Here is an 11,016-nt window from a genome sequence, read left to right on the forward strand (position 1 = left end):
CTGTGTAAACTCTTTAATCCTATCAACTGCCCCTACGGCCACTTTGTCGTCTCGGGCCACATTGCACGCTACACGTTAGATCTCTGCGGACATCATCCAACCACACACAGGTGAACATTCCATGTTACTGCTCCCCTGCCACCTGCTCGCCAGGTATCCAACACTCTAGCCACGAGAGCCTCCAAACCTCCTTCAACGGATGGAGAATGTTCATGGAGTATCATTATCACATGCAACCATTGTTGTGCCGAGACGGAGCCGTTAGCGGCTGGTGCCATACTGTGGAACAAAACACACTGAGCCTTGAGACAGATGGCTACAGCAGTTATCATCATAAACCCGACCATCCAGAGCATTCATGAACTCATGAGCGAGCGACGTATACATTAGGTTAACTCGGCAAGAGGGTCAGACTAGGATTTGAACTTACGACTAGTGATCTACTTCTATCTATGGCTTCTAGGGATCGCTGTCGGGACATTGTAAGAAATGAAAAATAAAACAGTGAATGGGTGAAGTCCATGTATAACGTTGAATATTGAGCTCTTTTCTCAATTAAAAATAGGGTACAACATAGAACCATGTGCCAATACTTTCCTCTTTCTTCCTTAACCGTATCGGCTTCATCACAGTCACGGCAAAGACAAAAGCTCTTATGGGGATCCTCAGGACAATCTGCATGGTCGTTGCATAATGTAGCAACTACTGATGTTTCAGTTCGTGGCCGGCGTAGACTTTTTGTTCTCATTATGTGTCTGGCATTGTAAACAGCTATTTTCAGTGGCGTGGCCGAGTTATTCTCCAACCCAGAGGGAAAAGGATCTGGAAGTACTTCAAACTGTCGCTCCGCCCAAGTAGCAATCATGCACCACTATTCCCGTGTTGGCGGCGCTCAAGATCGGTTAACCCACCCGCGCGAAAAAAGGGCCACCTTGCTTTTTCATGTGAGGGGGATGAGTTCCTTCCTAAAAGTGGAAGTAGCCATAGTCGCAAAAGAGCTCTAGTTCTTTCGAAATCTCTTACGCCAATATCCGACGATTACATGCACTATCGGTGAGTGACATTAGAGATATCTACCAATGGTCGAAGCCACTGACAAATACGATACTCCACACAGTCGAGGGACTCATCGTGATGACATGAGAAAGCGCGTCTCCTCTCAAGGTCGTCTAATGCCACTATCGAAAAGGCACAGTAGCGTTCTGGACGTTCGTTCTTTTGAATCAAAACGTTTTATCAAAACGGTTGATCTTAATCATCCCATAAATTGATAAACTACACACGGAGAAGTTCAGATGTGTTATGAAGACGTCAAAAAGGTAGTAAAGTTGAAGACTAGCATTAGGCTCAGAGTAGTTACAGCAATGGTCCACTAGAAATGATACCTAGTTTTACGACCGTAAAACGACCGCACCGAGGATTGAACCCGGCACACCCGATAGACAGGAATGAATACCACCCACTCGACTATTCAGACATCTGCCCATATTTCAATCACACTGAAGACTGTGCCGAGGATCGCCGCCGTCGATGCAATTATGATACCGGTATAAATTCCCACTACCTCAGCAGTGCCCTGTATTTTCACAATGAGTAGGTAAAAGCCTAGTGGAAGGATGAAGAGAAGCGCTGAGAAAAAATAACAAATATCTTGCGCACGCGTGCACTCCGACAACCCACCTATCGTGATGGCGCACCCAGTGATGGCATAAACTTGCGGAAGGTGATTCCGTAGAGCGAACGCTAAGGCACATACAACGACTGTGATCAGAGCTCTCCAGAGGACACGTAGCCGAACCGAGGCGGTTTGGACCTAGCAGAACAGTATCCAGCGGCGATCGATGCGATAGGAAGGACAGAGGTAACATGCCAGCATCAGTGATAGAAAATACGCGCGTCCGTAGTTGAACTAAACTCCGAAACTCTCAAACAAAACGGATATTACAAAATCCAACTTGATCTGTACTCCATAATTTCATGCGAGTTTCAGTTTCAGTAAAACACAGCGTAATACGGGCGTGATTGGGATGAAACTCAGACCTCCCAAGGCTTACCAGTGCCGCCTCTGTGATGGACATTAGCGGAGTCATCAACACTGGAACGGTGATGAGGCCGTAGAATATGAAGACCAGATAAAAGACGACGAATGCTCCATAGGGAATCACTGAGGATCGAACCCACGACCTTACGGATAGTAGCCTAATACACCAGTGCGGGAATATATGCAAATGGGGAACTACATGTGTTGCTAGGAATATGGAAATTTTGAGAAAACTATCGTTGATTTTTGTGTGTGATTTTTCATAAAATAGTGAGGAAACCTACGAGCTCAGTTGAGGAGACCAAACATATATTCCCGTACTGCTAACCACCCTTACCGTTCTGTCCTTGCTCCAACAGCATCAGGTAGTTAGGAGGACACGAGCTGTCTCCACACATGTGCATTCCCAGTACTCCAATAATGCTCATATACACAAATGAGCACCCCAGCGTCACCACAAGACACCTCCCGAACAGCTCCAGCCGTCTACGACTCCCCTCTGCTGTGCTCTTCCCGGAAATTTCGCTCGCCCGAACTTCATCCGATGCAATGGTATCGGCTGGTGACGGTGGTAGCCGATGAGACCATTTTCCAGGTGACTTCGAATCTGAAAAAATACTCATTAGATTATCTGCTGCTTCACCTGGCAATGTTGAAGGAATATATGCTCGCTCTCCTCAGCTGAGCTCATGAGTTCACATACGAATTCAGGGACAAGTGCACAGAAACCAATTTTCCAGAGTTTTCATATTATCACCAACACATCCGTAAACCGATTAAACTCACCTGTCAGAACTCCAGCAAACGTCGGCAGCGAAAACGCATTCGAGAAGGAGAAAACGACAACGCCGACCAGCACAAAGAAGTCTCCAATTCCACTGTTTGACGAATAAAAGGAAATCGAAATCAGCATCGAGGGATCCTCCCCTTCACCCAACCTCGCCATTCCTGCCACCAGCTGATCAGCGTAAAATAACACATCCGAATGCCCCTCAGCCCGTACCAAGCCGACGAGTCCAATAATGAGGACACCCGCAGTGACAACCGCGCACGCCCGAGATGCTCGCTCGTAAATTGGCGCCACGGAAAGGCCAAAGGAAATAACAGCAAATATTGGAATGCAATAACCATCTGGGTAAAAACAACACCATTACGGACAAATTTTCCCACATAAAACGGTTACTCGGAATTCGCAGCAACAACGAACCGGCTTCAGCCAGTACCACCATGTTCGCAACCAATGTGAGAAAGAACTGCACACTAATCATCTGAAAAAATTAACACACACTACTCTTGAAGAGCGAGAACAACCTGATTTCAAATCCACCATATAAAACGCGTATAATTATTATAAAAAAACTACATGTGTCGGTGACACTATGAAAATTCTTATCAGTTTCTGAAACTCCTACAATTCAGCTGAGACAAGCGGACATACATTCCTCCAACACTGGAGCTTCGGACCACTGAAGGGTTTAACCGCAGCGATCACATACAGTGTTGGAGTAGGAATATATGTAATCGCTTTCCTCAGCTGCTGAGCTCAGGAGTTTCCTATACAGTGTTGGAGTAGGAATATATGTAATCGCTTTCCTCAGCTGCTGAGCTCAGGAGTTTCCTATACAGTGTTGAAGTAGGAATATATGTAATCGCTTTCCTCAGCTGCTGAGCTCAGGAGTTTCCTATACAGTGTTTGAGTAGGAATATATGTAATTGCTTTCCTCAGCTGCTGAGCTCAGGAGTTTCCTATATAGTGTTGGAGTAGGAATATATGTTTGCTTTCCTCAGCTGCTGGGCTCCGGAATTTCCTCACTAATTATAAAATTTCACAAACGAATTCGGGTAGAATAATTTCCCAAAATTTCCTCAAAGTCTACATATTATCACCAACATGTGTAGCTGACCATGTGCATACTTCCCACCCGTGACCTCATCTCCAAAGAGAATAAACCACCTCTGGTGTTAAAAGGGACAGTGTGATGGGAGGCGATGATTTCTCAGAAGCATATTTCAACTTCTACCATAAAATTATCTATCCATGTCCTCGCGATTTCATCACCTATGAAATTACCCGCAGACAATTACGTAAAACATTTCTCCGAAATTTTCGCCCAAAATTCCGCCTTTTTTTCCTCGAAATTCCTTACATAGGTCACAGCTGATCGGCCTTTCGCGCCAAACAGCATTTCCGCGAGAAAACCGTATTCGCGATTCAACACCCCGACACCCTTCATTCGGGCATGTGTAGCCACCTGATGAGAGAAAAAAACAACGCATGCAGGGATCGAACCTCCGCCTCCACTTTTACTACAGCTTCACACTGCAGCAACCCCGCCTGCAGCTTTACCGCTCCACCAATTAACCCGATGATGAGTAGCGCCAATATCAGACTAAACCACCCCACTCGAGAGAAGGCATACGGCGTCGCGAGGTTAGTCGTTATGAGCGCATTGCAGCACACCAATGCGAATGATCTGAAATGATCTTTGACTTTCTCTTATCGTATGATGTTCGACTTTCTCTTATCGTAAACTCATTTTGAAATCTCAAATCACGTAATCAGAGGAGTTTCACCCTAGTGATATGAAAAACGCTAGTGAGAAACATATTTCACTTCGCAAAAAATACGTTGGTATAAAGAAAATCGTCCGGTGAAATTCTCGAAGTGTTTTCAAATTGAAAACAAATTGAAACTTTCAATTCACTTCATATAGCGCCACTTCACGTACACAAAGTAAACTCAACAGTTTACTCACCTTGTTTTCATCTGGCGCTGGTCTTCAACCTCAAGTGGCGTCGGAAAGTCTTCTGGGGCGTAGACTACCTCATCCGTGCTCAGCGCGAACCGTATTTTCTTCTGCACGCGACCCAAGACTGACGGCTGAGAAAAGACGACGAACTGACGCACGACCACAGCTGGAGGAATATATATGCTCACTTTCCCCAGCTGAGCTCAAGAGATTACATATGAATTCGGGTAGAAGTGTACAGAAAGAGGAATTTCCCAAAATTCTCACCAACACACATAGTTGACCATGAGCATATTTTTAACAACATCTCAGAGTAGCAATGTACTCCCGCGAGTGCCGACAAAAACTGATAGAAAAACCGGAAATTGAGTAGTTACCTTCTCGGCACCTTCTACTGGTTGAGGATCAGCAGGCGTTTGATTGTTAATAATGAGGAATGTAATTGACACTGTCTGGCGTCGAACGCACACTGCGTTTAATTAGTCGCGCGCCATTCTAATCGATTTGGCAAGAGTCAGACCTGTTCTGTATCTTGCGTGCTCAACCTCAAGATACCAAACTCTCCATTCCTTCTTATTCCGGGGTACCTTTTTTGCATCTTATGTAGTCAACCTTAGGATATCTTACCACTTCTCAATGCAATTATCAGTGTCGGAATATATTTTCGCATTCCTCACCTGAGCTCGGGAGTTTCCTCGCTGATTATAGAAATTTGCATACGAATTCGGGTAGAAGTGCCCACCCTAGTAATTTCCTCATTGCGTATTTTCCCACCCTGATATACAGTGTTTGAGGTCAACATGTCTTTCCATCGTGCCTTCGCCCGAGTCGTCTGCAACTACAACAAGAGTATAGAAGGCTCCGTCCCCTGGTGAGCATATCTGAGGTTCTCCCGTGTCACTCACGGATCAGGTATCAAGTGAAGCGTGAGAAGTCGCCATTCCAACAGGTGTGGGATGAAGTCTTCACACCAATTTGGTTCAAGCTTGTCAAGGGACCGTAACAAGATACCCCCTCACCGCACAGCGAAGATTTCTTCCACCTTTACAGATATGAACGTTGGGAGTACAACGCACTGGTCGCCCGTTACAGAGGCATGGGCATCATGGCTGATGACGCGATGAATGACAAGGTCCCTGGTTCGATCCCCGCCGGCGGCATTTTTATATTTTCAGGATATGATCGTTGAACGAGCGCTTGATATCATTCCTGAGGACATCCGTATACAGAGATATAGGCGTATGATGAGAGGTAGGTCCGATGCACAATGTCAACTACATGTGTTGGTGACATTTTTATTGGTTTTTGTACATTCCACCCGAATTGACTCAGCTGAGGGAAGCGAACGTATATTCCTCCATCACTGTTCGGATGTCGCTCAGGCGCGGTCTTGGCCGGTCGTAAGCTCCATCTCCCACTAGAACTCCAAAACTACGATCCTATGGTGCCCTACATGGCCCCTTATATCGAGGAAGCCAAGTTCCAAATGCAGGAAGAACAGGAGCTGCTGGCTTACCATCCTTGGGATCGGCGACTGTAGGTTGACGAGGAATATGTTACATTCAGCAGATCTTATATTATCATGTAACGGCAATAGATAGTAAACGAAGTTAGATATCAATGAACTACGGTTGATAGCCGTTCGCATACTCGGGTGGTGCGAGTAACGAATTCGGTAATTTCTATGGTATCCTGGAGATCTGATCAGTGCAAGTCATTAGCATTTTTGATAGTATGCGGTTGTAGAATTAACTATGAGTCTGTAGTCGGTGTAAATCTCGTTTTACTGTTTTCCATCAATTTTGTTTCATCTTAGATACACCGCAGGCGTCTCTGGTTTTGGCGAGACTTCGATGCATTCGACCTTCTTGACTATGTAGCGAACCAAGATGCAACAGTATTATCACATTCGTCGCTCATTGCGCCGATCATGGTTGTTGATAGGAAGAAGCTGCTATTTTTACTACATGGCAGGGCTCAGTCGTGTTCAGTAGTGGTCAATTTATTCTCTGTTTTCACTTCGCTCTGTCGTCGCTCTGTCTTGATATTCGTACATTTCAATGCGTTGATCTTCCGAGGAGGAAGACGATCCGATCGCTTTCGTCGCGATGAGCTTCCGAATAACGCGAGAGAAATGACGCAACTCGACCCGCGTATAACGTCGTTAATTGAAGCGGGTATGTTTTCAAAAAACTAGCTATTATGTTAACATTTTGGGTGATAAGTTAAAATCAGTCGGTAAGTGATTAAAAAAGGGTATTTTTTTTCAAAAAAAGTGGTTAAATTATTAAAAACTCGGGTGAAATATTAAATTGACCTCGAAATGCTCAGCGTTTCGAGCAGCTCAGAATCTACAGCATTCAATGCTGTAGATTTTCTTATGCTCTCCAAATCTTGTTCAAAAGACCGCATACACGTACCATGGAACGATGGAACATGAGGTCACAATAACAATAAGAAGAGTATTATTTGTGCCGTAGAGCAGTCCTACTAGGAACTGCTACAATTTAGATGAAAATGCGTGCATTTCAAATCCAATGGATGTCAATGGCATCATGTCATGCATGAATGTGTATACAGCATGCCTTTGATTTACAAAGCCTGATCAATGATCAGACGAAGTTGATAAAGAATCTCGACATTAGAACTGAATCGCCCTTCGCTCCAATGCGGTCGCGTAGTACGCGGCGCAGCTGTTGACGAAGTTGCTAACCTTCTGATGGCTCAATTGTAGGAATGCGCGGGCACCAAACATTGAGCGCGATGTTCTCGTTGTGTCTGTCCATAAAGGACATTTAAGCGCTCTTCAAGACCCACCACGATTAGACGCTTCAGATTTGCTTTCACCGTCGACCAACATCCCTCGACGGGGTTCAGGGGAGGCGAATAGGGTCCAAGTCTGAGTACTTGCAGGCCAGGATAGAAGCCTTGGATCCTTTCCTCCAGGCGGGAAAGCGTTGGAGCGTTATCAATCACATAGATTATCGATTCACCAGCGAGCCCTCGTTCAATAGCAGCTTTCATTCGACACGGCCAACTGATGAATTCCGCCCTGTTGAGCGATCCCCGACGAGTCTCAGTTCTAGTAGCTCCGTTAGTGGCTTCCACTGCGCATAATGACTTGATATTTTCTCCTCGGCCTGGGGTTCTCTTGGTGTTACACCGACCCACTTTTTTCGACCAACCAACGCTTCTGGATACCCATACACTGTATTACATTGTATGGGAATTACTAATTCGATTCGTCCTCGTAAATGATAAATCTGTTTTTCCCATGAGCCTGCAGAACCTGTTACACATATAGCGCTTTCTCACCCAGATTCACCTCGTTGTTGGCTGTCTCGGGTTCGAAGTGGACTTGCTTTACTGTGTAAGTGAGGCCATGCATGGACTTCCGGACAGCGTCTGTGCTGATATCGAACCCTTCGTGAGCGTTTTTGAGAGCCTGCGTGAGTTGAGAGATCGTTGCTGGGCCATGCTCGGTTAGATAGTTCGTCACCCAGCTCTTGTGTCACACAAGTTGTGTGCATCGGTGATCTTCATATGTCTGGGACCACCTTTGGACTTGAGAATGGGTAAACCATTCACAGTTCCTTTCTTGGCCCAACCGCGTACAGTTGGTGTCTGGGACTTCTTAGTTGATTCTGGTTCATGGTCCAGTAATTCCCTCTCAAATCGCTGTGCTGGAAACCCTTACCTTCAGTCCGACACGACTCGTGTCACACGAGCATGATTGCGCCATGAACGCATCATCCATTAGCAGAAGTCAGCTATTGCTACCTCCTCGACAATCCGCATCGGGTATCTCCAAACAACACCGACTCTTTCAGCGGCGCACACCGCGTTGCGAGTGCGTGCAGTTTTGTTTCAATGGCTATGCTTCATCCACTTTATCGGGTATGAAATCTGCCTGTAGTCTATAGTATAGACTCTATACGGGCGCTCCTGCAGCGTCGCCAATATACCTGCGTTACCCCTCTCCAGAGACTCCGTCTGGACTTTCATCTATTCACTGACGACAGCCGGGTACGCTTACTCTACGGTTCCTCGCAACTTGAGCTACATCAGGGCAAAGTCCAACCTCCTCGATCAGCCGTCGCTATCCTCCACAGCCGAGTTCTTTGTGTCCGTAGCTCTACGCTCATCTGCCAAGATCTCGGGCAAGGGGCTACCACTACGTGCCCATACAGTGAGTCACTGTCGATGACCATCAATTACCTGTTGCCATCCGGTCATTGTCTCTCGACCACGGGAGTCCCGTGACGGGACCACGTTCCTTCTAGGGACGGTGCCACCGTCACGGTGGCCTTACTACGTAATACGTAGCACGTATCGGTGAGTTGACGTCTCCGCGCATTGTAGACCTTACATTTTAACACACGGCCTACCCTTCATCCGTATACCGGAGAGCAGGACGGACCAATTCCTTAGGGGAACTGTGGTTCCGTCGGCTTGTCCTGCTGGCGCCAGCCGTTTGCCAGTGGCAAATTGCCACCTACGGTAGGTGACCTACCTGCTCTTCCACCGAATACGCGATTCACTGCATCCGAAGATGGCTTGCGGTAAACCATATGCCGTCCAACCCTACTGTTGGACTATTCACTGATTCAGTGGTGCGTATCTTTCTCGATGCTCTCCGTTCAGTTCTTCTAGCAGTGCTCGGAGATCCTGCACAATGCACTCCACATGCAAGTTGCATGATCTCCGCGTCGCATGATGCAACGCGACGTTCAGGTGCACTAATCGCCTTCCGTCAAGGTATGCTGCTCGAGGAGATCGCGCTGCTTGGTCGCTGGAGCGGCACACATACTTCGGTCGGAAATCACCTTTGAGATGCCTCTGATCAAGTCTCTCGCCTCGCGCAACAAGACTCCAAATTACTACACCTTTTCAATCTCAAATTCAGCAAATGACAGAACAAATTAGAAAAATGAAATTTGATTTCAGTTGGATGAAAGGAAATTTTCACGGAACGAAAGTTCAAATGCGAAAGTGAATTCTATGACTTCGGAAACACGAGTTCAAATTAGTGAAACACAAGATCAAGTTCGACCAGTCAAAACTCATTTCCATCACGTCTCGAAATGCACTATTCACACTACACGAGTTGTGCAAAACGTACTTGCGGTATTCCCATTGTGCCCAGTTATCGCGCGCCTTTCTAATTTGGGAAGGCAGGGGGAGGTGAGCTACTGCCTCCGAGAATTTACTCACATTCATTCATACATGTACTCGTTACGAGTAACTCACATGCCGCCTTTGGGATGATCATAGCATTCGATCAAACTCGGAAAACCCTTCTGACGAAGCTGAAGTTCAGCTGCTGAACCCACGACCAGCCGCTTACTCAGCGTATGCTCTGCCAGCTAAGGTAGGGAGGCTTTGCTAGAAATATATCATCCTCCGCTTCCATCATGAATTTAGTTATATCAATGTTCCCTGATGTCGCTGAACTAAATGGCTCGTCCATCATGAACAAGCAACGTATAGCTGCTGAACGGTGAGGCCGAATAACTTCGATGCCGTTCGAATGCCGCCTGCAGATACGTTTTGCATCGTCATTGTTCTCGAGACGATCATTCATATCGTTCAGTTTTCGTATATAAAACGACTCGTTGGCGGCTGGGTTTTGGCAATTTGGCGTCAACTCGGTGATGATGTTCCTTCTACCAGAAGTTAATTTCTTTTTTATTATCGTATTTGATCGGATCATCTCATCACAAGTGTGGACGACTCGGATGAAGTGTCCTCCATAATCACCGATAAGGTAAATTCAACTTCCATCCGACCCGTTGTTTGGGAGGCATCAGTCATCACTTGATCATCACCATTCCCTCTGGTGTGACGAGTCTAGCTATTCTACACGTCTTCCACGTGAAGACGTGGAAGACGTGTTACACGTCACGTCCGTTACCATTCGTTACTGTTACCATGGCGTTGTTCTAGATGTCGTCGCTGAGTTCAGATCCCGGTGGAAGCTGTCCCGCAACTGGTGTAACACAAGGGGGTCCTGTAGGTTAGGGAGGTACGCTGTAGACTGGCAATAATAATCGTACTGATCGTAAGGCGAAGGTAGTACTGTGTTCTCACGCGCAGCGCACAGACGAAGTACGTAAAAGAATTGTCTACCGTACTCGGATTAGAGAGTGTGGCTGTTGACTAACATTGTCCTGTTGACGAGATCAGGACAAGGATCATCAATCTTTGGAAAGAACGACAGAAAAA

General features: G+C 46.3%; 2 protein-coding genes across 2 annotated transcripts in view; both read left to right on the forward strand.

Moving 5' to 3' along the window:
* Positions 1–5,591: 5,591 nt before the first annotated feature.
* On the forward strand, positions 5,592–6,671 carry Pmar_PMAR026691 (ubiquinol-cytochrome C reductase complex 14kD subunit, putative; the record flags this gene model as incomplete). Its single annotated transcript, XM_002766204.1, has 6 exons — positions 5,592–5,662; positions 5,704–5,790; positions 5,842–5,923; positions 5,967–6,042; positions 6,174–6,327; positions 6,608–6,671. The coding sequence occupies 6 exons, from the start codon at positions 5,592–5,594 to the stop codon at positions 6,669–6,671; spliced, it is 534 nt and encodes a 177-aa protein (XP_002766250.1).
* Positions 6,672–10,223: 3,552 nt separating this feature from the next.
* Positions 10,224–11,016, forward strand: part of Pmar_PMAR026692 (ubiquinol-cytochrome C reductase complex 14kD subunit, putative) — a gene marked incomplete at both ends in the record, with an annotated part of 2,132 nt that continues 1,339 nt past the window's right edge. The window contains 3 exons of the mRNA XM_002766205.1: positions 10,224–10,291; positions 10,516–10,558; positions 10,738–10,803. Of these exons, the coding sequence (XP_002766251.1) occupies positions 10,224–10,291; positions 10,516–10,558; positions 10,738–10,803 (177 nt within the window). The remainder of the gene's footprint in view (positions 10,292–10,515; positions 10,559–10,737; positions 10,804–11,016) is intronic.

This window comes from Perkinsus marinus, assembly GCF_000006405.1.
Source record: "Perkinsus marinus ATCC 50983 genomic scaffold scf_1104296973372, whole genome shotgun sequence".
Classification (NCBI taxonomy): domain Eukaryota; phylum Perkinsozoa; order Perkinsida; family Perkinsidae; genus Perkinsus; species Perkinsus marinus.